The 27,717-nt window shown below is 47.3% G+C and overlaps 2 protein-coding genes across 16 annotated transcripts in view; one reads left to right on the forward strand and one right to left on the reverse strand.

Moving 5' to 3' along the window:
- Nucleotides 1–27,717, reverse strand: part of LOC127048439 (zinc finger protein OZF-like) — a 273,508-nt gene that overhangs the window by 175,001 nt on the left and 70,790 nt on the right. The gene's annotated exons all lie outside the window — the stretch shown is intronic.
- LOC127048417 (deleted in malignant brain tumors 1 protein-like) overlaps nucleotides 1–27,717 on the forward strand; it is a 151,201-nt gene that overhangs the window by 53,584 nt on the left and 69,900 nt on the right. For 13 of the 15 annotated variants that reach the window (XM_050948158.1, XM_050948164.1, XM_050948167.1 and 10 more), the window contains exons 1-2: nucleotides 11,057–11,140; nucleotides 12,895–13,206. In XM_050948158.1, the coding sequence (XP_050804115.1) occupies nucleotides 11,080–11,140; nucleotides 12,895–13,206 (373 nt within the window). In that variant the 5' untranslated portion in view covers nucleotides 11,057–11,079. Of the gene's footprint in view, nucleotides 1–9,954; nucleotides 10,017–11,056; nucleotides 11,141–12,894; nucleotides 13,207–27,717 lie in introns of those variants that run through there. The other 2 variants (XM_050948159.1, XM_050948160.1) reach the window with 2 other exon arrangements.

A 27,717-nucleotide genomic window follows, 5' to 3' on the forward strand; every position in this document is an offset into this window, starting at 1 on the left:
GAAGTCCTGGACCGATTGGGCAACGCCAGCTATATGACCACCCTGGACCTGACAAAAGGATATTGGCAGATACAGCTCGAAGCCAACTCGAAGGAGAAGACCGCCTTTGCTACACCTAGTAGGCTTTACCAATTTACCCACAAGTCTTTCATGCTTCATGGGGCCCCCGTGACATTCCAGTGGTTAATAGACTGCCTTCTTCATCCACATCTCAAATATGCCGCTGCCTATTTGAACGATGTGGTGATTTACAGCCAACACTGGGAAGAGCACATAACCGGGTGGTGGCCGTCCTGTGATCCCTCTCAGCACAAGCCTGACAGCTGTCCCCAAGAAGTGCTGAATTGGCTTCCAGGAGACCACCTACTTAGGTTGAGCACCAGCAGGGCACTACCCAGGGGCTGCTGGCCCTGCTTGAGAAACAGCAAGGAAGAGTGGTCTCCCACCCTGCTAGAAAGGGAGAGACCTGCACCCCTCCTACAAGGAAGAATGGGCTCCACCTAAACCAAAATGGAACCAGATTGCTGGCACTTAACATTAAAAAGGTCGCAGAGCAGTTTTTAAACTAAGGACTGGGGGAAAGCCGACAGGTGCAAAGGAGCATGTGGTTCAGATATCCCTTAGGGGAGGATCTATTAATAGAGAATCTCTATGTCCTAATAAGGATGAGAGGATGGAAAATGATAAAATACATGCAGGGTCTGATCAGAAACAGTCAAATAAAAAAGAGTCTCATTCAATTACATTGTGTAATGTCAGGTATCTAAAAGAAGACAAGTTTTTACAGTGGTTCTGTCGTAACTATAAAGGGAAGGATAACAACCCTCCTGTATACAATACTATAAAATCCCTCCTAGTCAGAGACACCAAAATCCTTTTATCTGTAAAGGGTTAAGAAGCTCAGGTAACCTGGCTGACTCCTGACCCAAAGGACCAATAAGAGGACAAGATGCTTTCAAATCTTGGTGAGGGGAAAGCTTTTGTTTGTGTGCTCTTTGTTTTGGGGGTTGTTGGCTCTTGAGACTAAGAGGGACCAGACATCAATCCATGCTCTCCAAATCTTTCTGAACGAGTCTCTCGTATTTCAGACTTGTAAGTAACATCCAGGCAAGGCATGTTAGTTTTATCTTTGTTTTCTCAACTTGCAAATGTTCCTTTGCTAGAAGGTTTATCCCTAATTAGCTGTAACTCTGAAACTAAAGCTAGAGGGGGTTCCTCTGAGCTCTATGAATCTGATTACCCTGTAAAGTTATTTTCCATCCTGATTTTACAGAGATGATTTTTACCTTTTTTTTAATTAAAATTCTTCTTTTTAAGAACCTGATTGATTTTTCCTTGTTTTAAGATCCAAGGGTTTTTAGATCTGGGCTCACCAGGAATTGGTGGGAGGTGAATTAGTCTCAAATCTGCCCAGGAAAGGGGAGGTTAGAGACTTGGAAAATATTTGGGGAAAGGCAGAGTTCCAAGTGGCTGTCCCCTAAGATTTGGAACACGCTTGGTGGTGGCAACTTACTGTTAACCTAAGCTGGTAAATAGGCTTAGGGGGCTTTCATGTGAGTACCCACATCTGTACCCTAGAGTTCAGAGTGGGGAAGGAACTCTGACAGGTTCTATACCAATGCTAGAATTCTAAACAATAAAATGGGTGAACTAGAGTGTCTTGTATTAAATGAGGATATTGATATAATAGTCATCACAGAAACTTGGTGAAATGAGGATAATCAATGGGATACAGTAATACCAGAATACAAAATATATCAGAAGGCAGAACAGGTCGTGCTGGTGGGGGAGTGGCACTATATGTGAAAGAAAGCGTAGAATCAAATGAAGTAAAAATCATGAATGATTCAGACTGTACCATAGAATCTCTATGGATGGAAATTCCATGCTCTAATAATAAGAATATAGCCGTAGGGAGATAGTACCGACCCCTGGACCAGGATAGTGATAGTGACTTTGAAATGCTCAGGGAGATTAGAGAGGCTATTAAAGTAAAAAACTCATGAATAATGGGGGATTTCAATTATCCCCAGATTGACTGGGTACATGTCACCTCAGGACGAGATGCAGAAATAAGATTTCTTGACACCTTAAATGACTGCTTCTTGGAGCAACTGGTCCTGGAACCAACCAGAGGAAAAGCAATTCTTGATTTAATCCTAAGTGGACAAGATCAAGTCCAAGTGATGAATATAGCTGGACCACTTGATAATAGTGACCATACTATAATTAAATTTAATATCCCTGTGGCAGGAAAAATACCACAGCAGCCCAACACTGTAACATTTAATTTCAGAAAGGGGAACTACACAAAAATGAGGAGTTTAGTTAAACAGAACTTAAAGGGTACAGTGTCAAAAATGAAATCTCTGCAAGCTGTGTGGAAACTTTTTAAAGACACCTTAATAGAGGCTCAACTGGAATGTATACCCCAAATTAAAACACATAGTAAGAGAACCAAAAAAGAGCTGCCATGGTTAAACAACAAAGTAAAAGAAGCAGTGAAAGGCAAAGAGACACCTTTAAAAACTGGAAGTTAAATCCTAGTGAAGAAAATAGGAAGGAGAATAAAGCAGTGAGAAGCAAAAAGGCATCCTTTAAAAAGTGGAAGTTAATTCCTAGTGAGGAAAATAGAAAGGAGCATAAATGCTGGCAAATGAAGTGTAAAAATATCATTAGGAAGGTCAAAAAAGAATATGAGGAGCAGTTAGCAAAAGACTCAAAAAGTAATAGCAAAAAAAATTTAAGTACATCAAAAGCAGGAAGCTGCTAAACAGCCAGTGGGACCACTGGATAATTGAGGTGCTAAAGAAGCACTCAAGGCCATTGCAGAGAAACGAAATGAATTCTTTGCATAGGTCTTCATGGCTGAGGATGTGAGGGAGATTCCCAAACCTGAGCCTTCTTTTTAGGTGACAGAGCTGAGGAACTGTCCCAGATTGAGGTATCATTAGAGGAGGTTTTAGAGCAAATAGATAAATTAAACAGCAATAACTCACCAGGACGTGATGGTATTTACCCAAGAGTTCTGAAGGAACTCAAATGTGAAATTGCAGAACTACTAACTGTAGTCTGTAACCTATCATTTAAATCAGGTTCTGTACCAGATGACTGAAAGATAGCTGATGTAAAGTCAATTTTTAAAAAGGGCTTCAGAGGTGTTCCTGGCAATTATAGGCCTGTAAGTCTCAGTACTGGACAAACTGGTTGAAACTATAATAAAGAACAATGTTGTCTGACATATAAGTGAACATAATTTGTTGGGGAACAGTCAACATGGTTTTAGTAAAGGGAAATCATGCCTCACCAATCTACTAGAATTCTTTGAGGGGGTCAACAAGCATGTGGACAGTGGGAATCCAGTGGATGTAGTGTATTTAGATTTTCAGAAAGCTTTAGACAAGGTCCCTCAACAAAGGCTCTTAAGCAAGGCCTGGTCTACACTACAAGTTTATTTCGAATTTAGCAGCATTAAACCGAATTAACACTGCACCCGTCCACACAATGAAGCCCTTTATTTCGATATAAAGGGCTCTTAATATCAATGTCTGTACTCCTCCCCGATGAGGGGAGTAGTGCTGAAATCAATATTGCCATCTCGGAGTAGGGTTTGTGTGGCTGCAATTCGATGGTGTTGGCATTTTTTATTACTTCATCACACAGATGGGGGGACACTGCCAGGGTAGCCCAGGAGGGGTGGGGGAGGAGGGAAGCAACGAGTGGGGTTGTTGCAGGGGCACCCCCTAGAATGGCATGCAGCTCATCATTTCTGCGGGATGTCTGGGGCTCTGACCCGGAGCGGCTTTTTGCCTCTCTGCTTCTTTAGTAGGCTTGCCTGATATTCCAGGCAGGACTGACTCTGCCTTTAGACAAAACTTAAAGAAGGGAATGACCTGGGAAGTCATTCCCATTTTTGTCCATGTGCCCCCGGCTGATCTCACCGAGGCCGGCCAGGAGCACACATGACAGCAGCAGATGGTACAGTATGACTAGTAACCGTCATTCTCAACTTGCAAAGCAGCATATGGTACAGTAGAGTTGGTAACCATCTTTGCTAACTTGCAAAAGGCAAGGGGATGCTGCTGTGCAGTACTGCAGCACCGTGTCTGTTAGCAACATCCAGTAGACATACAGTGACATTGAAAAAAGGCTGAACAGGCTCCATGGTTGCCTTGCTATGGCGTCTGCCCAGGCAATCCAGGGAAAAGGGTGCAAAATGATTGTCTGCCGTTGCTTTCACGGACAGAGGATTGACTGACGACATTTACCCAGAATCACTCGAGACACTGTTTTTGCCCCATCATGCATTGGTATCTCAACCCAGAATTCCAATGGGCAGGGGAGACTGCAGGAACTATGGGATAGCTACAGGATAGCTACCCATAGTGCAACGCTCCGGAAATCGACACTAGCCTTGGTACATGAATGCACACTGCCAAATTAATGTGCTTAGTGTGGCCGCGTACACTTGACTTTATACAATCTGTTTCCAAAAATCGGTTTCTGTAAAATTGGAATAATCCCATAGTGTAGACATACCCATAAATAAACTGCCATGGGATAAGAGGGAAGGTGCTCTCACGGGTTGGTAACTAGTTAAAAGATAGGAAACAAAGGGTAGATATAAATGGTCAGTTTTCAGAATGGAGAGAGGCAAATAGTGGTGCCCTCGAGGGGTCTGTTCTGGGACCAGTCCTATTCAACATATTCATAAATGATCTTAAAAAAGGGGAATCAATGAGGTGGCAAAATTTGCAGATGATAGAAAATTGCTAAAGATATTTAAGACCCAGGCAGACTGAGAAGAGCTACAAAAGCCTCTCTCAGAACTAGGTGAGTGAGGAACAAATGGCAGTGTAGTGGGGCGGGGTCATCCCACTCTGTTTTGGAAGAGGTTAAAAACAGCTCTGGAAAAGGGCTGCCCCAGAGAGCCAATCACGAGCGGGCTTGAGGCAGCCAATCAGGGCCCAACCAGGCCAGTGATAAGATAACTGGCTCTGTGGGTATGGGGAAAGCAGTGGATGTGATATATCTTGACTTCAGCAAAGCTTTTGATACGGTCTTCCACAGTATTCTTGCCAGCAAGTTAAAGAATTATGGGCTGGATGATTGGACTATAAGGTGGATAGAAAGCTGGCTAGATCGTCAGGCTCAACGAGTAGTGATCAATGGCTGCATGTCTAGTTGGCAGCCGGTATCAAGCGGAGTGCCCCAAGGGTCGGTCCTGGGGCCGGTTTTGTTCAACATCTTCATGAATGATCTGGAGGGTAGGATGTATTGCACCCTGGGGGGCAGAAGAGGTAGATACGCTGGAGGGTAGGGATAGGGTCCAGAGTGACCTAGACAAATTGGAGGATTGGGCCGAAAGAAATCTGATGAGGTTCAACAAGGACAATGGGGGGATGGGATGGCTCAGTGGTTTGAGAATTGGCCTGCTATACCTACGGTTGTGAGCTCAATACTTGAGGGGGTCATTTAGGGATCTGGGGATTAGTCCTGCTCTGAGCAGGGGGTTGGACTAGATGACTTCCTGAGGTCCCTTCCAACCCTGATAGTCTATGATTCTAGGGCTTCTGTGGAGAAAGAAGTCAGTCTTGCCCCAACAGTGGAGCAAGAAGGACCTTGCTGCCTCGTAGAGACAGGATTTACTTTGCACAGAGCAGTGCCGGGAAAGGGCAGGCTGAGCTGGGGAGTTCTGGCCCAGTGACCTCAAAGGCTGAGGCCTTACAGCAAAGGCCTGAGGAGGTACTGGGGATGCAGCCAGGGCAGGAAAAAGCAGCCAGTCCAACCCCATTGCTAGTGATGAGTGGCCATTACAGACTGCAGTTTGCCCCTGAGAGAAGGGGCTAGAAGATGACTGGCAGTAGCCACTGAGGCAAGGTGGGTATAGGGGATTGGGGTTCCCCTGGAAGGGGAGACGCAGAGTGTGGGGACACTGTCAGGGGCAGTACCCCAAGAGAAGGGGAACTGGGGTCCAGGAGGGATGCAGGGCCTGAACTTGTGGAGATAAAGGGACTGCAGATGGGCAGGGGAGAAATTGGCCAGAGGAAGGCACTCCTTTCCCATACTGACCAGCAGGAGGCACCATGGTGGTGAGTTGCACCCTGCTACAGGCAGATGAAATTTAATGTTGATAAATTGAAAGTATAATCTCATACTATACAGATAAAATGAGGGGGTCTAAATTAGCTGTTTCCACTCAAGATAGAGATCTCAGAGTCATTGTGGATAGTTCTCTGAAAACATCCACTCAATGTGCAGCAGCAGTCAAAAAAGTAAACAGAATGCTGGGAATAATTAAGAAAGTGATGGATAATAGGACAGAAAATATCATATTGCCTCTATATAAATCCATTTTACGCCCACATCTTGAATACTGTGGGCAGATGTGGTCCCTCCATCTGAAAAAAGATATACTAGAATTGGAAAAGGTTCAGAAAAGGGCAACAAAAATGATTAGGGATATGGAACAGCTTCTGTATAAGGAGAGATTAATAAGATTGGGACGTTTCAGCTTGGAAAAGAAACGTGGAGATATGATTGAGGTCTATAAAATCATGACTGGTGTAGAGAAAGTAGATAAGGAAGTGTTGTTTACTACTTCTTATAACACAAGAACTAGGGGTCACCAAATGAAATTAATAGGCAGCAGGTTTAAAACAAATAAAAGGAAATATTTCTTCACACAATACACAGTCAACTTGTGGAACTCCTTGCCAGAGGATGTTGTGAAGGCCAAGACCATAACTGAGTTCAAAAAAGAACTAGATGAATTCATGGAGGATAGGTCCATCAATGGCTATTAGCTAGGATTGGCAAGGAAGGCGTTCCTAGCTTCTGTTTGTCAGAAGCTGGGAATGAACGACTGGGGATGGATCACTTGATGATTACCTGTCCTGTTCATTCCCTCTGAGGCACTGGCACTGGCCAGTGTTGGTAGACAGGATACTGGGCTAGATTGACCTTTGGTCTGACCCAGTATGGCCATTCTTATGTTCTTAACCATTAGGAAAGGAATAGATAATAAGACAGAAAATATCATAATACTGTGACAGATCTGGTCACAGAGATCCTCTTAAGACTGCCACTGGATGATATGGGATACCACTGAGAAACCTCCCTGCCAGAATGGTCACCCCCTGCAGTTCCTTAGACATTGAGACAGTTCCTTAGACTCAGCCCTGGGGCATCTCAGTTAACAGGGACTTGTCCCACACCCTGTGTACCACCTTTTTGGGAGCCTGAACCCCAAATAAATCCATTTTACTTTGTATAAAGCTTATACTGGGGAAACTCATAAGTACTTGCCCTCTTTATCACTGAAAAAGAGATTGCATAGCAATTTGCCCTCCTCCCCAGTAAGAATTACTTACACTGGGTTTATTAATAAACAAAAGTGATTTTATTAAGAATTCTTTCCTGAGTACTGGCTGGTGAGTCTTGCCCACATGCTCAGGGATTAGCTGATCGCCATATTTGGGGTCGGGAAGGAATTTTCCTCCGGGGAAGATTGGCAGAGGCCCTGGAGGTTTTTCGCCTTCCTCTGCAGTGTGGGGCATGGGTCACTTGCTGGTGGATTCTCTGCAGCTTGAGGTCTTCAAACCACAATTTGAAGACTTCAATAACTCGGACATAGGTTGGGGGTTTGTTATAGAAGTGGATGGGTAGGGTTCTGTGGCCTGCTTTGTGCAGGAGGTCAGACTAGATGATCATATTGGTCCCTTCCGACCTATGAATCTATGAGTCTATGAGTCTACAAAAAAATAGGATTTAAGTGGTTTTAATTAACAGACAGAACAAAGTAAGTCACAAAGCAAAATAAAACAAAACACACAAGTCTAAACCTAATACACTAAGAAAATGATTACCTGTAATATCTCACTCTCAAGGATGTTCCAATGATCTTCTTTCACAGACTAGACTCCTTCCTAGTTTGGGCCCAATCCTTTCCCCGGTTCAATTTTTGTTAGTTCCAGCAGACATCTTAGGAGGTAAACAGGGTTTTTTTCATGACTGGCAGCCCATTTGTCCTGCTCCACTCCCTTTTATAGATTTGGCAGAAGTTTTGTGTCTCCATTTGATGCCGTTCCCCACTTCTGAATGGAAAGGTACAAGGTTTAAGATGGATTCCAGCATCAGGTGACATGGTCACACGTCTCTGTGAGACCCCAGTCTCCATTACTCATGGGCTGGCTCACACATACACAGAAAGGCTTTCAGGTAAACAAGGCCATTTGCAGCCAATTGTCCTGGTAAATGGGAGTGATCAAGTTCCTAATGCTCCATTGACGACCCTCACTTTGTATGACTACATCAGTAACACAAGTTCATATCTCATATTTCTAGCTTCACACATAAGAATGATACATGCATACAAACAGAATGAACACATTCAGTAGATTATAACTTTTTGAATAATATGTTACAAGAGGTATTTCGCATAAAGCATAAGTCCAGTTATGTCATATTCATATCCATATTTTCATAAAGCATATGGAGTGCAACATCACAAATACCACTATCTAAATCCATGGTACGCCCACACCTTAAATACTGCATGCTTCTCATCACCCCATCTCCAAAAAGAGGTATTAGACTGCGGAAAAGTTCAGAGCATATTGACCTATCAAGTTTTAGATCTTTTTCCATTTGGGGTACAAAATGAGATGTTAAGAGTGATCCCCTTCTGTAGGAATACAGGCCCACATTAGATTTAGGTGAGCTATGGTTTTTAATTGAACTGGGATATTGGCATGAGCCACAGGTCTAAAGCATGTGGTCAAAAAGAATGAGATCTTGAGAAAGAAGTTATTGAATTAAACTTGTAGGGGCCCTTCAAAATACTAGTGTTAACTTATTTAAGGTTTGGACTGAAGTAATAGAAATAAAACATGGTTAATTGGGTACCAGGTGCAGTAAATAACTGGCTATAGAAGAAACTGCTTTCACTGGCCCCAGCTAACATCTGATAACAGGCAATGACACCACTTCTTTGCTCAAGAGTATAAGAAAATAATCTCTTAGGTTCATTGTTAACAGCTACCTGACCATGCTGGAGCTGACCAATATTGGTCTAAGCACTCCTGGATTTATCCTCTTTGTAATTATCTTGATCAAATGCTTGTCAATGTTTTGTTCCTGTTTATGTAGTAAATTGCTTATTATTTAGGCTTTTTAGGCATGTTTAGAGCAATTGTGTAAATACAGTTCAGCCTTCTTATTTAATAAAGGGATGTATGGTGAAATTAGTATTGTAGTAAAACCTTGCATAAATAATAAGAATTCTAACATCTTCCTTTCTCTAAAATCTTGTGGAAACTAGTTCAGTGAAGTTTCAGGCATTTCCCAGAGCACTGCAGTTGGTGTTAGTAATGTCAGCACAAAGCAGTCAGCAAACTTTGCATCCTGTATTGCCTTTTCTAACTGAAAGGAAGCATCTTAATGAGGAAAATGTCCACGAGTAGTGCACATTCACTTCCCATTTTCAGTTTGATTTTTGATCAAGTTCCCTTTACCTTTTAGGGGCAGTTACTTATATCAGGGTTTCCTGGGCTTCCTTTTCTTTTTTCCTCACTTGAATAAATCTTTCTTTCACAGCAACTGGCAGCTGCCAGGCAGGTAGCTTTCTGCAGAAAATGCAGCACTTTCAGTCATTCAGGGAGGGAACTAGAAGGTTAAAAGAGCAGCCCGTTGGTCTCAGGAGCTCACTCTCCCATTTCTCTCCACATTTGTCACTTGAGCACATACACATGGTCTTTTTTCAAGGCTCAGTTGCAACGAAACAGATGCCCAAACCCACCATATCTATAGTTATGCTAATGAGTGTTAAGGACAGAGATAGATAATTGCACCCTTAAAGAAATCTATTTTTTTAAGTTTTGTATTGTGATTTAGATGTAATGATGTGAATGAATTTAAGTCTGTAGTTCTAATACATTCACTTTTGCCTTTTAGCTATAAAAGTCAGATGGACACTGGGCTGCTGCTGCTAACGCTAACGTCATGCATCCGATGAAGTGGGTATTCACCCATGAAAGCTCATGCTCCAAAACGTCTGTTAGTCTATAAGGTGCCACAGGACTCTTTGCTGCTTTAATACTAAAGGAAGTCTCTAGGAAATAAATAAACAAATAAATACTAATTAATGCAGGGCAGCTGCAGCACGACATAGGCAGCCAGATTAGATTTCAGCACCTACCATCTGGCATCCTGCAAGATGGCATGTTTTGAAGATAAGAGCTGGGAGGACAGAAACGCTGGATACAATGTTAAACAGTATAAACAGCAAATGACTTAGAAATGAAAGTTGGGTTGTTCCATTTTGCAAGACTTCCTGCAATTTTGAACAAAAAGGATTAAAACCCAAAGAATTCAACATTTCCCACAAAACAAAATTCTGGGGGGGAAATCATTTTGGTTCAAACAAAATGTTTCATTCTGATAAAATCAAAACATTTTGCTCCAATTTAGACTTTAAAAAAATCTGAAATACATTTAATTGCTAAATGAAAAATTGAAATGCTCTATTCCAAAAATGTCAAATGGGACAGTTGCTACAATATCAGTTATGCATGGGTAGCATTTGTCTACAGTGTTTTTCAACCATGTTAAAAGAATGGAAAAAATGCACCAAGACAAATCAACTGTATCATCTTTGATTATAACAGCCAAAGCAGAGTCCCCACCATCGGTAATGTTCACAGCTTAGAAAGTGTAATTGAAGAATTTCTTCAACCTCTGAGGGCATCTGCTATAATTGATAGACATATGCCATACAGGAAATCTTAAGAAACTGTGTTTCCACTACTGGTCTTCGCTTCCTCTTCTCTGATATAGCTGATCCCAACTGCCAAAAGAAGCTCTGGTTCTGTGATGTGTGTGTGGCTGCAGGTGACCCCCACGCCTTGGGTGTGAGTTTTCAGAAGTTCTAGTTTGTTTTTTCCTGCACTTGACGCCAGCAGCTGAATCTGTATATTTCCCTTCCACTTCTTTGTGGTCACATCTCAAACACAGATAAGCCTTGGCAGGAGGTTTAGATTCAACCAGTGCAGTGAGGGAGAAAGACGGGTCAGGGTGACGATGAAGGAACTTCTCTCTATTCAGTTGCTCTGGCTTCTCCTTTCTTTTCACTCCACCATAGGTAAGTACCTGCTTTAGTTCACACATAGAACTGAGACAAACTGACCCTAAAGGATTGTAATTTGGGGTCCAATAGGTTTTAGTGATTTTTTTTGCTTTCAGTCACAAATGATGTAAAAAGGAAGAACTGTCTTCTCATAGAAAGAAAACTAAACTAAAGTTGTGTCTGTCTCCTGTAGATGAGTACCAGGGAGAAAGTTTATATACTTCAATAATTAGGGACTATTCTCACTCACAGATTATGCATATTGTACAAAATCTCTTGATCCTGGAGCACTGTGAGCCCAGAGCTGTTTATTAGCAAAGCCAATGACTCCAGAACTAATTACCACTCAAGTAAAAGCATTAGGGCCAGATTATCTCCTCAGTACAAGACAGAAGAATGAGGTAGGCCTAGGGACTGCTCTGACTTAGACCACCTGGGAAACGGCAGTGCGTATCTGTACTCCAGCAGGTCCCCTTCCATCCCCTATGTGCTCCCTGCACCAAGAGTTGGTGAAGGAGCCAGGTACACTGGCTTTATAGCGGCTGAGAGCTCTTCCTCTCTGGGAGAATTCTGAGCAGGGCAGTTAGCACCAGACTCTGGCCACTCTGCACTCTCTGAGCGACTGAAAAGGAGCAGACTGGGGGAAGAGAGTCTGGCCTTACAGGAGAGAAGCTTTTGGCTGGTTTTTCTCACTCCAACCCTCTCCTCAACTGCCAAATTCTTCCTGTATGCCCCTCTCTGACCCACACTAAATCATCCTGTGGGAAACTTCCCAGCCTCCTAGCCTGAGTCAAATGTCTGTCTTTTCACTTTGAAAATATAGTCATCCTACTCTCTGGGCAATGACTGGGGAGGGAAAGGGGCAGCAGTGGGCGTGAGAGAGGAGCGGGGGTCCACTGACTGGGTACAGGAGGGATGGGTCACGGGGGGAAGAGGAAGAGAGGTTATGCACGGCACTGATTAGGGGAGAGTGGTAAGGGAAATAGGCAGGCTGGGGAGTAGGGGCACCATTTGCAAGTGGAGCAGTTGCCTCCCTCAACTTTTCATATATGTCCCATAATGTTTTCCAGCACCACCCACCCTTTGCAGCATAGACTATCCCATAGAAAGGTCTAAAGCTGACATAACTCCCACACCCCTTATTTTTTCTGAAATGCCCCCTTGCTGGGGAGTTCTGTGCAAAGCAAGCGATTCAACAGCTGGTGGGTATGGCTGATGCAGTGGGTAACCGCAGGTGCTCAGGTAAAAGGGAGATTTGCTGCTTCCCAATGAGAATGTTTTCCAGTAATTTGGAGGGAAAGGAAGGTACTTGGTGTCTGGAGGAATTGGATCTAGTGAAGGGTCTCTTGAGGGCTGCCAGGAACATTGCTGTGTATCTTTCGGCTGTGACTAGGCTCATATGCAATAGCCCAGCTGGATGATACAGGAGAAGATGAGTGGGATTTGTGAAGGCAACACCTTCCACCAGGGGTTGGCACCACTAAACTGTGTGACAGATGCTTGACAAAATTACCGTACTTAGTGGCAGACATTGTGTGGGAGGTTGTCATTCAGTCTTTCAATTTTTTTTTAAATCACCATGGACCTCAATTTTTACCATGCTACTGACCCCTGCCTTCCATTGTCTGATTATTGTGAGGAATATGACTGGGAGAGAGGAGATGAAGCCCATTCTGGGATTTGATTCATGATATTGACAGAGCTAGATGTGATAATTGACAACAATAAGGGTGCTCTCTCTTGCAACCATGTTTTCTGTCTGTCTGAAGGTGCTGATGTCCTGAGGCTGGTGGATGGAGACAGCCCCTGTGCTGGGAGAGTGGAGGTTAAACACCAGGATCAGTGGGGGATGGTGTGTGATGATGATGAAACAGAGCGGCAGTATCATTCAGTCATTTGTAAACAGCTGGGATGTGGATCTGCTGTTGCCACGTCTGAAGCTTTAATTTTTGGAGAACATTCTGGACTGACTTGGCTCACAGAAGTTATTTGTCATGGTAACGAGTCAGCTCTCTGGGACTGCAAACATGGAGGATGGGAATTAAAATCTTGCCCTTATCCTGCTGGAGTGCTCTGTTCCGGTAAGAAATCAGCCATCTGACTCCCTCAAGGCAAAATGATGTGTATCCATGGGCGGCGGATAACATAGGCAAGCGAAGGCATTACCTTCCCAGGCTCCCTGTATAGTGCCTTCCCAAAATAACAGGGGTGACCCCTACCATGCTCTGGCCGGCCGGGAAGGCTGGGGCAGCAGCATGGATGCCAGGTTGCTCCAGGGGCTGGAGCCATGTGGCTGTCTGACCAGCCGGAAAGGCTGGAGCTGTGGTGTGGCTGCCCGGCTGCTCTGGGGGCTGAGGGGGAGCTGGGGCCATACAGCTGTCTGGTGCTGCTGGGGGAGGGGGAGGTGCTAGCCGTGGGCAGGGGCCATAACGGGGAGGGGGTTTCGGGGCACAGGGCAGGGGCAAGTGGCCACAATGAGGCTGGGCTCTGGTGGGTGTGGAAGGGATGTGGACTTGGGCAGAAGGGGCAGGGCTGGGGCTTGCCATCTCAAGCCAGCCATTCACCCACCGCCCATGTGTGTATCACATTTCAATGGCCTGAGGGAGAAATGAATGCAATCTGGATTAACTCCTGTAACTGTTGTTATTTATATCACTGGCTAATGAGGAAATCCTGGTGTGACTGCCATGATTTGTAAAGGTTCTGAATTATGCAAATGGCAGTCTTGGCACGAAGGAGCCCTTCTTAAGAAGGCAGAGATTCCGAGGTAGACCTCTCCCTAGCCAAATGGTGTTAATTCCTCTCAGTATTGGTGACTTGATTGTCAGCGCATTCTTCTCTGAACAGTTATGTGGGTGTTTCAGGGATGGACAGCACAGCTCCTCTTACCGCTCCCTGCTGGAGAAACAGCTTCACTCAATGCATCGTTTCCAAAGCAATGGCACACACAGCTATCTGATTCGCTTATAGGGTGACCAGATGGCCCGATGAAATCGGGACTGTAACAATATTTAGGTCTTTTTCCCGCATCCCGACTGATCTTTGGTCAGGAGGCAATTTGTCCTGATATTTCGTTCCACTGGCAGCACTCGCCATTTTTATTTTTTTTCCCCTCACTGCTCCACCAGCAGCACTCACCTTTCCCCCGCCCCCCACTCGCTGCTCCGCCAGCCCCATTCGGCTTTGTTTTGCTCCGCCGGTGGACCCCTCTTCCTATGTGTCCCGATATTTTCTCCCTCTCATCTAGTCACCCTATTTGCTTATGTCATCTTGTGTCTTCTTGGACAGTGGATTACGTTTTCCTTCCTTCCCATGACAAATGGGCAGAGGTGTTTCACAAAAGGTAGAGCATTTTTCCTTAAAACACTCAAGAGCTCAATCCTTGTCCCATTAAAGTCAATAGCAAAATTCCCACCACTTTCAATTGGAGGAGAATCCAGCCCAAAGTTGTATCTTCGGCTACTTCCAGGATGAAGCCTTTTGTATGAACAGTGAAATGTATTATTCTTTTATAATCACCTTCTATTGCATCTCACCTGATTCCTGAGGGAAAAAAGTGGTTTTTTTTTTAAGCATTACCTTTCCCATCTGTGTTACAAAAACGGTTTTCTCTCCACTATCTTAACTAGCATTTATGTGAAATTAGTGCTTGAGTCTCTCTAAGTAAGTTTGAAATTCTTTTTTTTAACTGGAAAATTTCCATATTTCTGTCTTTTTCCCCCCTGCTCTTTAACCAAGCGATTGATTTTTTTCTCTGCCTCATCACCCTCTCCAAGCTGTACATTTGTTTTTAAATCTCTCTCATTTCCACTTCTCATTTTGTTTTATTTTAATGCAACATGGTAAGAATTTTCAGTAGTTTGTACAGCTGAAATTAGAAGCTTCGGCAGCTAGAGATCAGCCGCCTTTTGGATATGTTTGACATTTTCAAAAATAGGGTGTAAATGGCCCTAAAGGAGCCTGAGGGTTAGTGTCACTAAGGAGATTTACATATTACACCTCATCACCCAGTGGAATTCAAAAAGTCTGATTTTTAGGCACACAGGCTCCCTGTACAATGCATGGGGAAAGTCAGATGCCTCAGAATGGGGTTCACAAAAGCCAGAATATTGAGTGAGAAGCTGCCTATGCTAGCCAAGACTAGATGCTAAGGAGAGACTTGTGTCCTAACCCCTGTCCCTCAAAGGGAGTTAGGTGCCTAAGTCTGGTCTGGAAGCTTACAAGAAGTGGAAACTTGGATAGATGACTAGGGAGGAGTATAAAAACATTGCTCGGGCATGCATGGGGTTTAATCAGGAAGGTCAAGGCACAACTGGAGTTGCAGCTAACAAGGGATGTGAAGGGTAACAAGAAGGGTTTCTACAGGTATGTTAGAAACAAGAAGAAGGTCAGGGAAAGTGTGGGACCCTTACTGAATGGGGGAGGCGACCTAGTGACAGATAATGTGGAAAAAGTTGAAGTACTCAATGCTTTTTTTGCCTCGGTCTTCACAGGCAAGGTCAGCTCCCAGACTGCTGCACCAGGCAACACAGTATGGGGAGGAAGTGAGCAACTCTCAGTGGTGAAAGAACAAGTTAAGAACTATTTAGAAAAGCTGGACATGTACAAGTCCATGGGGCCAGATCTAATGCATCCAAGGATGCTGAGGGAGTTGGTTGATGTGATTCTGAGCCATTGGCCATTATCTTTGAAAACTTGTGGTGATCGGGGGAGGTTTTTTAGGCCCAGCTTGAATCATAGAATCATAAAATATCAGGGTTGGAAGGGACCTCAGAAGGTCATCTAGACCAACCCCCTATCATTCCTGGAGCCTGATGGTGGAGAGGCACCTCTGGTGAGTGCACATTTGTAATGATGCTACAAGGGTTAAATGTGATTATGTTTAATGTTTGATCTGCCCTGAACAATTGGGATGCATTCACGGCCAGTACAGCTAATAGAAAAGTCTGGTTAAGTGTCTGTGAATGGAGTGGGAATCCTCCAGGGCCATCTCCATGAAACTCTCCTGGAGGTACTCTGAAAGCCTTTGCAGAAGGTTTCTGGGGAAAGCTGCCTTATTCTATCCTCCACTGCAGGACACTTTACCATGCCAGGCCAGTAGTCTGGAATCATTGCAGCACAAAGCATAGCAGCAAAGGGTCCTGGGTTTTGGCCACATTCCTGGAGCATGGACTCCTTATCTTGCTGTCTTAAGCCTCAGGAGACTGATATCACTCATGTCACCTGGTTAAAATAGTGGAAGTTTAATAAGGGAAAAATAATCCCCGCTACGTGCTGACCTCCAACACATTCTGACCCCAGATTGCTGGGCTGTTTGCACTTGGCTAAAAGGGATCATCTCTGAGAACAGCCAAGCTGTGTGTGTGGGTCCCATGCCGACAGTGCATGTTGTGCACATCCACCCCAAAACCGCAGCCCCTCCTTTTCAACTGCAATCACAAGCAGCATTGGTTGCTGTGGGGAAGGAGGGCTCTGCAGTTTGCAACCATTCCCACATTATCGATGCTGAAGCAGAAAACTCCACCGACCCTTCTGCTTACTATGGCTACCTGCAAACCAAATTCTGTTGCCCAGACATGTGTATTGTGACACCATACTGGTAGGTGCTCAATTTAAAGGCAAAATGAGATCTTGTACCTAAAACAGATGTGCTGTCTGGGGCGAAGTGCTTCATTCACTGTAAAAGAGTCAACCTTGTGTTCTCAACAACATATCTTCTGTAAAGTCTACCCTTGCTCTCTCCCCTTCCCGCTCCCCCCCCCCTGCAGCTGAAAATGTGTCTATGATCCCTGCATCAACTCTGTCCCTGGGGTTATCACAGATTAGAATGTGAAAAAAGCTCACTTGCAATGCCATGTTTGCAGAGCTCATGCAGTCCTCCCACACTGATAGGGCACAGCTGAATGCATGCAGGTGTATGGTGTCAGAGGCCAGGAAAGCATGCAGTGAGCATGATCGCAACACACAGGACGAGATGTTAAGGCTTATGGGGGAGCAAACAGATGTGATGAGGAGGCTGGTGAAGATGCAGAAAAGGCAGCTGGACTACAGAGCCCCACTGCAGCCACTGATGAACCGCCTGCCCTCCTCACCAAGTCCTGTATCCTCCTCACCCAGACATCCGAGAATGTGGGGTCGGGAAGGCTCTGGGCACCCTGCCACTCAACACCGGGGAATGATTCAAGCAGCAGAAGGCTACTATGCAAGCAGCTTTAATTTATTTATGTGGCTACAATAAGCTATGTGACCTTGTCCTTGCCTCCTTCCCCCACCATGTTATCAGACCCTTTGTACACCCAGGCTTCCTTTACTATTCAGCGGTGCCTGTGATCTCAGGGTTTTTTATGAACTTTATTATGAGCTGTGGTAGGAGCAGGGATTGGTTTACAGGGAAGTACATTCACCGACAGGGATGGCTCTGCATCAATGACAAACACACATATCACACAATTGCCGGAAAAAAACTCTATTTCAAAGCCCACTGATGTGCTGCGTGCCTCGATGTGCTCTTCTAATTGCCTGGTATCTGGCTGCTCAAAACTGGCCACCAGGTGATCTGTCTTGACTCCCCATTCTGCCAGAACGTCTTCCTCTTACTTTCACAGATATTATGGAGCACACCGCAAGCAGCAATAAGCAATGGGAATATTGCTTTCACTGAGGTCTAACCTACTCAGTAAACTGTGCCCTTTAGAAGGCCAAATGCACATTCTACCACCATTCTGCACTTGCTCAGCCTATAGCTGAACAGCTCCTGACTACACACAACAAAGATGTGACAAGATTATGGCGATCAACAGATGGCTCAGGCAGTGGTGCTATAAGGAGGGCTTTGGGATGTATGGCCCATCCCATGCTATGGGAAGCATTCATGGACAGAGGACTGTTCTCTCGGGATGGACTTCACCTGAGTAAGGAGGGAAATAGACTTCTAGGATGGAGGCTGGCACAACTGATTAAGAGAGCTTTAAACTAGGAATTTGGGGGAGATGGTTGGGAGATGTCCAGGTAATCTCCATGCCGGAATTCAACACTGAGAGGGAAGAAAACAAAGTAAGAGAGGATACAGCCATGAGCAGAAGAATGGACATAAGGAGGAAGGGTAGTGTAGATACCAGTCTAATAGGTGATACTGGTGGTAGAATGTCTGTGCCTAACCAGATAAAGAATGTCAGTGAAGCCAAATGGCAAAAATTAAGATGTTTGTACACTAATGCGAGCAGCCTAGGTAACAAAATGGAGGAACTAGAGCTACTGGTGCAGGAAGTGAAACTGGATGTTATAGGGATAACAGAAACATGGTGGAATAGTAGTCATGACTGGAGTACAGGTATTGAAGGCTATGTGCTGTTTAGGAAAGACAGAAATAAAGGCAAAGGTGGTGGAGTAGCATTGTATATCAATGATGAGGTTAACTGTAAAGAAATAAGAAGTGATGGAATGGATAAGACAGAGTCTGTCTGGGCAAAAATCACATTGGGAAAGAAAGCTACTAGAGCCTCCCCTGAGATAGTGCTTGGGATGTGGTACAGACTGCCGGGATCTGATCTGGATATGGATAGAGACCTCTTTAATGTTTTTAATGAAGTAAATACTAATGGGAATTGTGTGATCATGGGAGACTTTAACTTCCCAGATATAGACTGGAGGACAAGTGCTAGTAATAATAATAGGGCTCAGATTTTCCTGGATGTGATAGCTGATGGATTCCTTCACCAAGTGGTTGAAGAACCAACAAGAGGGGATGCCATTTTAGATTTGGTTTTGTTGAGTAGTGAGGACCTCATAGAAGAAATGGTTGTAGGGGACAACCTTGGTTCGAGTGATCATGAGCTAATTCAGTTCAAACTAGATGGAAGGATAAAAAAAAATAGATCTGGGACTAGGGTTTTTTATTTCAAAAGGGCTAACTTTAAAGAATTAAGGAAATTAGTTAGGGAAGTGGATTGGACTGAAGAACTTGTGGATCTAAAGGCAGAGGAGGCCTGGAATTACTTCAAGTCAAAGCTGCAGAAACTATCAGAAGCCTGCATCCCAAGAAAGGGGGAAAAAATCATAGGCAGGAGTTGTAGACCAAGCTAGATGAGCAAGCATCTCAGAGAGGTGATTAAGAAAAAGCAGAAAGCCTATAAGGAGTGGAAGATAGGCAGGATTGGCAAGGAAAGCTACCTTATTGAGGTCAGAACATGTAGGGATGAAGTGAGAAAGGCTAAAAGCCATGTAGAGTTGGACCTTGCAAAGGGAATTAAAACCAATAGTAAAAGGTTCTATAGCCATAAAAATAAGAAGAAAACAAAGAAAGAAGTGGGACAGCTAAACACTGAGGATGGAATGGAGGTTAAAGATAATCTAGGCATGGCCCAATATCTAAATAAATACTTTGCCTCAGTCTTTAATAAGGCTAATGAGGAGCTTAGGGATAATGGCAAGATGACAAATGGGAATGAGGATATGAAGGTAGTTATTACCACATCCGAAGTAGAAGCCAAACTCAAACAGCTTAATGGGACAAAATCAGAGATCCCAGATAATCTTCATCCAAGAATATTAAAGGAACTGGCACATGAAATTGCAAGCCCATTAGCAAGAATTTTTAATGAATAGGTAAACTCAGGGGTTGTACCGTACGACTGGAGAATTGCTAAAATAGTTCCTGTTTTTAAGAAAGGGAAAAAACGTGATCCGAGTAACTATAGGCCTGTTAGTTTGACATCTGTAGTATGCAAGGTCTTGAAAAACATTTTGAAGGAGAAAGTAGTCAAAGACATTGAGGTCAGTGGTAATTGGGACAAATACAACATGGTTTTACAAAAGGTAGAGTGTGCCAAACCAACCTGATCTCCTTCTTTGAGAAGGTAACAGATTTTTTAGACAAAGGAAATGCAGTGGATCTAATTTACCTCGATTTCAGTAAGGCATTTGATACGGTTCCACATGGGGAATTATTAGTTAAATTGGAAAAGGTGGGGATCAATATGAAAATTGAAAGGTGGATAAGGAACTTGTTAAAGGGGAGACTACAACGGGTCATACTGAAAGGTGAACTGTCAGGCTGGAAGAAGGTTACTATCAGTTTTGGGGCCAATCTTATTTAATCTTTTTATTAGTGACCTTGGCACAAAAAGTGGGAATGTGCTAATAAAGTTTGCGGATGACACAAAGCTGGGAGGTATTGCTAACAAAGAGAAGGACCAGGATATCATACAGGAAGATCTGGATGACTTTGTAAACTGGAGTAATAGTAATAGGATGAAATTTAATAGTGCAAAGTGCAAGGTCATGCATTTAGGGATTAATAACAAGAATTTTAGTTATAAATTGGGGATGCATCAGTTGGAAGTAACAGAGGAGGAGAAGGACCTCGTAGTATTGGTTGATCACAGGATGACTATAAGCCACCAATGTGATATGGCCGTTAAAAAGGCAAATGCGGTTTTAGGATGCATCAGACGAGGTATTTCCAGCAAAGATAAGGAGGTGTTAGTACCGTTATATAAGGCACTGGTGAGACCTCATCTGGAATACTGTGTGCAGTTCTGGTCTCCCATATTTAAGAAGGATGAATTCAAACTGGAACAGGTTCAGAGACGGGTTACTGGGATGATCCGAGGAATGGAAAACCTGTCTTATGAAAGGAGACTCAAAGAGTTTGGCTTGTTTAGCCTAACCAAAAGAAGATTGAGGGGGGATATGATTGCCCTTTATAAATATATCAGAGGGGTTAATATTAGGGAGGGAGAGGAATTATTTAAGTTTAGTACCAATGTGGACACAAGAACAAATGGATATAAACTGGACACTGGGAAGTTTAGACTTGAAATTAGATGAAGGTTTCTAACCATTAGAGGAGTGAAGTTCTGGAACAGCCTTCCAAGGGGAGTAGTGGGGGCAAAAGACATATCTGGCTTCAAGACTAAGCTTGATAAGTTTATGGAGGGTATGATATGATGGGATAGCCTAATTTTGGCAATTAATTTTGGCAATTGATCTTTGATTATCAGCAGGTAAGTATGCTCAGTGGTCTGTGATGGGATGTTAGGTGGGTTGGGATCTGAGTTACTACAGGGAATTCTTTCCTGGGTGCTGGCTGGTGAGTCTTGCCCACATGCTCAGGGTTTAACTGATCGCCATATTTGAGGTCGGGAAGGAATTTTCCTCCAGGGCAGATTGGCAGAGGCCATGGAGGTTTTTCATCTTCCTCTCCAGTATGGGGCATGGGTCTCTTGCTGGAGGATTCTCTGCAGCTTGAGGTCTTCAAACCACAATCTGAGGACTTCAATAATTCAGATATAGGTTAGGGGTTTGTTACAGGAGTGGGTGGGTGAGATTCTATGGCCTGCATTGTGCAGAAGGTCAGACTAGAAGATCATAATGGTTCCTTCTGACCTTGAAGTCTAGGGGTCTATGAGTCCAGGCTGCCTGTGTATGGCTTCATGAGCCATGGCATTAAGGGGTAGGTTGGGTCCCTGTAAAGGTGTCCGGCCGAGGCCCATCCCTCGACGGGGCTGTGGGGTATCTCACCGCCTCTTCTAGCTCGCTGTCAGTCCGGGCTCTGTGCTAGTGGGGGACAGCAAACACACGGTTAGGGGCTCAGGCCCTTTAAGCTGAGGCTGAGCCAAGAGTTCTAGAGCAGCCCAGGCCCTAAGTCAGGGTGGGACCCAAACAGTGTGGGACTCGGGCCCTTAGGCAGGGGTTGAGTCAGTAGTTCAATTATAGCCCAGGCCTTAGGTCAGGGCTGGGCAGCAAGCAAATAGTCAAAGGCTCAGGCCTTTAAGCAGGGATTGAGTCAATATTTCCAATATCAGGAACCTCTCCAGGCCAGGGAAAAGGGGGAGTCTGCCACCCCAAGGTGTGGGTGGCAGAGGGGATGCAGGCCTTCCCACTCCACTGCGTCCCAACCTGGGGCCCTAGCAGCGGCAGAAACTCGCTGCTCTCAGTGGGGATCCTGGCCGCAACACACTGACATTGGCTCTGGCAGTGTTGCAGCCAGACTGGGGTCGGCTGCCCCCGGGCTACTTCCACTCTTCCCCTCGTAGGGTACCTGAGTCGTGGTAGCGTTGCCGGTGGTCTCGAACACCATCGGTTCCTCCAGGTAAATAGCGGACGGTAGGTTCAGCTGCTCCTCGGGGTAGCTGGCAAAAGGCAGGCTTGGCTCCTCCTTGGGGTAGCTGGGGAGGGGCAGGCTCAGCCAGTCCTCGGGGTAGCTGGAGCGGGGTAGGCTCGTCCAGTCCTCCGCGGGGTAATGAGCAAGTGGTAGGCTCAGCCAGTCCTCCTCGGGGTAGTGAGCGAAGGGCAGGCTCGGCTGGCCCCCTGCGACCTCAGGCTGGCTGCGGCCTTCTGCTATCTCCCCAGAGGGAGCTCGGTAGCAGATGTCTGGTCTCTCTGGCAGCTGGTTCTCCACTGAGCTATGTGGGTGAACTTTTATACTTCTGGGTCTGCGCCGTGACCTCTGAGGGGCGGGCACAGGACCCAGTGACTCCGCCCACGTTGGTCTTAGGGGAGGCCCGTTCCTCGGCGGGACTGTGGGGTATCCCACCACCTCGCTACACACACTCCCCCTCAAGGCTGGCTCCCATCCATCGGGGCCAGACCTGTCCAACTCTCCCAGGAGGGACAAGAAATCCGCTTTAGCATGGTCCTTACCGTCCCTATGGTGTACGGTAAAAGCAGAGGGCTGTAGTGCCAGGTACCACTGCATTAGCCGCATATTATTATTTCTCATTTGGGCCAACCAGCAAAGTGCAGCGTGGTCGGTGACTAGTATGAAGGGGGCCCCCAGGATGTAATAACGCAGGGCGTCACAAGCCCATTTTACTGCCAAGGCCTCCTTCTCGATTACAGCGTAGTGCCGTTCTCATGGAAATAATTTCCGACTGAGGTATATAACTGGTTGTTCCTCCCCATCCACCTCCTGAGACAGGACCAACCCTACTCCGACCTCCGAGGCATCTGTTTGGAGGATGAACCCTGGGGTAAAATCGTGGCTGTACAGGACAGGTTCGCAGCAGAGACAGTCTTTGAGGGCCCGGAAGTCACGGTCACACTTCGGGGTCCACTCCATCCATCTGGGACTGGTTTTGGTCAAGAGTCCTGTTAAAGGGGCTGCGATGGAGGTGAAGTCGGGGATGAATCTCCGGTAGTAGCCCACAAGTCCGAGGAATTGGCAGACATGAAGCTTCGTAGTGGGAGGTGGGCATGCCACTAGGGCTTGGACCTTTCCCACAAGCGGTCTCACTTGTCCCCTTCCAATCGTGTACCCCAGGTAGGTGGTCTCCTGCCATCTGATATGGCATTTCTTCAGATTGGCGGTTAATCCTGCAGCTCGTAGGGACCTCAGGACAGCCGCTACCTGCTCCAGGTGGTTCTCCCAACCGTCGCTATAAATGACGACATCATCCAGGTACATGGCCGCGTACCCTTGATGAGGAAGAAGGGGGCGATCCATGAGCAGCTGGAACATTGCAGGGGCACCATGGAGACCGAAGGGCATCCGGGTGAACTGGTAGAGGCCTGTGGCTGTGGCAAATGCAGTCTTCTCCTGCAAAGCAGGGTCAAGGGAAATCTGCCAGCACTCTTTGCTTAGATCGAGTGTCATGAGGAAGCAGGCCTTTCCTAAATGGTCCAGCAGCTCATCTACCTGAGGCATTGGGTACGCGTCAAACATCAAGATGGAGTTGACACGGCGGAAATCAGTGCAAAAGCGCTGGGTGCCGTCCGGTCTGGGAACCAGGACTACTGGACTGTGCCACTCACTTTGCAATGGTTCAATAATGCCCGGCTCTAGCATCGCCTGGATTTCCTCTTCGACGACCTGCCACATACGATAGGGTAGAGGCCTAGTTGGATCTCGGATTACCACCCCCGGTTCGGTCTGAATGGTATGGTATACGAGGGTCGTATAGCCCGGCTGGGAGGTGAATGTCCCATGGAATGCCAGCAGGAGGCACCCGGTCTGTTTCCGTTGCTCCTCAGTTAGTGATTCTCCGAGCTGAGACATCGTGGCATCTTCAGTCAGGGTAACCCGGGGTCCTAATTCAGGCTCTGGTGGACAGGGATTAATTAGGAGGCCTTCTCGTTCTCGCCAGGGCTTCAAGAGGTTGCTATGATACCACTGGGTTTGCTTCCGGCGGTCTGGCTGGTTAATCTCATAGGTGACCAGCCTGAACTTCCGAATCACCTCATATGGCCCCTGCCACCGGGCCAATAGTTTTGACTTGCTGGAGGGCAAGGGTGGTACACGGAGGTGCGTAGCTGCTTAATCCAGAGGAGTCTACACACCTGCCACAGCAACCGGGAGGTGAAGTTGGTGCTCTGGTCGGTGAGGATCTCCCGGGGCAGGCCCACGCGGGCAAAGACCTTGACGAGTTCATCAGCAATGGTCTTGGCGGTGATGCTCCGGAGTGGGACAGCTTCGGGGAAGCGGGTAGTGTAGTCCACAATGACCAGGATGTAGAGAAACCCGGCCCGGCTTCTTGGGAGGGGCCCCACCAAATCCATTGCCACCCGCTCAAACGAGGTTTCCATAATGGGCATGGAGATTAGAGAGGCCGGGGCCATCCATGAGGGAGTGGCCAGCTGGCACTCTGGACAGGAGCTACAATAGCTCCGCACCTCCTGGTGCACCCCGAGCCAGAAAAACTGGGACAGAATTTGAGCAAGGGTCTTTTCCTGGCCCAAGTGCTCGGCAGCTGGGACGTCGTGAGCAAGTCTCATCACTGCTCGTCGGTGGCACTGAGGCACCAACAGTTGTGTCTGGACCTCCCTGGTGCAGGAATCTCGATTCACCCGATAGAGGCAGTCGCATCGTAGCTTGAAATGGGGCCATACCTTGGCCCGGGCCGGACCAATCAGAGCGCCGTCTACCACCGCCAGCTGCTCATATGCCTGACCCAGAGTGGGGTCCTCCCTCTGGTCCCGGCAGAAATCCGTGTCGATTTTGGGGACATCCGCAGACACTAGTCGGGGGTCTTCCGACGCGCCTTCCTGACTCCCAGGCCCCGCCTCTTCAGCCTCCTCTGTGGGGTTCTTGCGGCAGTCCCCTTTCAATGCTGGGGTGACCTTGGGGCTTTCCTGTGCATGCGACCCCAGGACACTTGGAAACTCTGGCCAGTCACACCCCAAGATCACAGGGTAGGTGAGTCGCGGGGCCAGGCTGACCACCATGGTTCGAGTGACTCCATCCACGGTAAGTGGGAGTCGGGCACTGACGTAAGGTTGAACTTTGCCATGTATTCACTGCAACTGGATGGTTCCCAGTCAAGGGTCTTCCAGGAAGCCTAGGCTTTGGCAGACTAGCATCTGACCACAGCAAGAGTCAACCAGGGCCCGTGTCTGGCAGTCCCCGACAACTATGGGGACGGTGACTTTGGCAGCCTGCGGCGGTCGGGCATGGTTTTCTCTGGCGCATATGTGTCCAAAGCTGCAGTCCATCTCAGTGCAGTCTCGTTGGAGGTGCCCATGCTTCCCACAGGAGAAACAGGGCTCAATTTTGAGTCTTCTGGGCCAGGCCAAACCTCCCCTCTGTCTCGTTGGGGGACTCCGTGGGGCGCAGCCAGTCCTGGTCTAGGGGCCTGTAAGGGTTTGCCGAGGGGGACACTCGGGACGTCTATAGCGGGACTCCTGACTCCGCGGGGGATTCCGTGGTTCGACCCCGGTGCTCACCCATCTTTCGGGGTTGGGGCACTTGATCCCTGGAGGGTGGCCCCGTACAAGCGGCCTAACCAGGATTTCCGCCGCCAGGAAGCCCTCCATGAGGGTGATGGTGGCTGCTACCATTGAGGGCTGGTGACGGAGGACCCAAGCCCTTCCCCGCAACGGGAGGATGTGGAGTAACTGCTCCAAGATGATTTGCTCAATGAGCTCGTCGGGGTTCAGCCTGTTGGGCTGTAGCCACCGCTGACACAGTCTCTCAGCTCCTGAGCCACCAACCGGGGGCGGGTGCCCGTGTTCTAAGTCAGACTCCGGAACCGCTGCCAGAAGGTTTCCGGGCTGATGTCTAAGGCATCCAAAATCGCTGCCTTTCCTTGGGTATAGTCCCTGGCATCCTCCATGGATAAACCTCTGTACACAGTTTGGGCCGTCCCTGTCAAGTATGGGGCCAAGAGGGTGGCCCACTGGTGGGCTGGTGCCCAGGCGGCAACGTGCGCCACTCTTTCGAAAGTCACCAAAAAGGCTTCGGGGTCATCTAGCGATCCCATCCTGGACAGTCTTATGGGTGACGTGAGTTGGGGAGCCCTGTCCGTGCCCCCCGACTGGGGCTTCATGGGGCGGGGCAGCGCTGACACCAGCTGCTGCAAACATTGTTGCTGGAACTCCTGGTGCTGCACCGTCAAGTCCTGGGTCAGCTGCTGCTGCTGGGCTCCCAATTGCTCGACAAGCTGTTGTTGCTGCTGGAGCTGGGCGGCCTGTTGCTGCTGCTGCTGCTGCTGCTGCATCTGGGCCGCCTGCTGTCACTCCTGGCTCTCTGTCAAGAGTGTGAAGAGCTTGGTCAAATCCATGTCTCCTGTGGGGGATCACTCTCCTCATCCTGGGCAAGAGCTCCTGCCTGGCTTGCCACGTGTAAAGGTGTCCGGCCGAGGCCCGTCCCTCAACGGGATTGTGGGGTATCCCACCACCTCTTCTAGCTGACCGTCAGTCCGGGCTCTGCGCTAGTGTGGAGCAGCAAACACACTGTTAGGGTCTCAGGCCCTTTAAGCCAGGGCTGAGCCAAGAGTTCTAGAGCAGCCCAGGCCCTAGGTCAGGGTGGAGCAGCAAGCAAATAGTCAAGGACTCAGGCCTTTACGTAGGGGCTGAGTCAGCAGTTCAACAGCAGCCCAGGCCCTAGGTCAGGGCGGGGCAGCAAGCAAATAGTCAAAGGCTCAGGCCTTTAAGCAGAAACTGAGTCAGCAGTTCAATTATCAAGAGGCCCTAGGCTCTCCAGGCCAGGGCAAAAGGGGGGGAGTCTGACACCCAAGGAGTAGGTGGCAGGGGGGACGCAGGCCCTCCCACTCCACTGCATCCCAGCCCGGGGCCCTAGCAGCGGCGGGGAGTCGCTGCTGTCAGTGGGGATCCTGGCCGCAACATACTGACACCTGCTCTGGCAGTGTTGCAGCCAGACTGGGGTCGGCTGCCCCCGGGCTACTTCCACACTCCCCCTCGTAGGGTACCTGAATTGTGGTAGCATCGCTGGCGGTCTCGAACACCATCGGTTCCTCCAGGTAAGTAGCAGACGGTAAGCTCAGCTGCTCCTCGGGGTAGCTGGCAAAAGGTAGGCTCGGCTCCTCCTCGGGGTAGCTAGGGAGGGACAGGCTTGGCCAGTCCTCGGGGTAGCTGGCAAAAGGTAGGCTTGGCTCCTCCTCAGGGTAGCTGGGGAGGGGCAGGCTCAGCCAGTCCTCGAGGTAGCTGGGGAGGGACAGGCTCAGCCAGTCCTCAGGGTAACGAGCGAGGGGTAGGCTTGGCTGGTCCTCCTCGGGGTAGCGAGCAAGGAGTAGACTCGGCTGGCCGGATGCGAGCTCAGGCCGGCCGCGGTCTTCTGCTGTCTCCCCAGAGGGAGCTCGGTCGCAGACATCTGGTCTCTCCGGTGGCTGGTTCCCAACTGAGCTCTGCAGGTCAGC

The sequence above is a fragment of the Gopherus flavomarginatus genome, chromosome 3, assembly GCF_025201925.1.
Source record: "Gopherus flavomarginatus isolate rGopFla2 chromosome 3, rGopFla2.mat.asm, whole genome shotgun sequence".
In the NCBI taxonomy this organism is placed as follows: domain Eukaryota; kingdom Metazoa; phylum Chordata; order Testudines; family Testudinidae; genus Gopherus; species Gopherus flavomarginatus.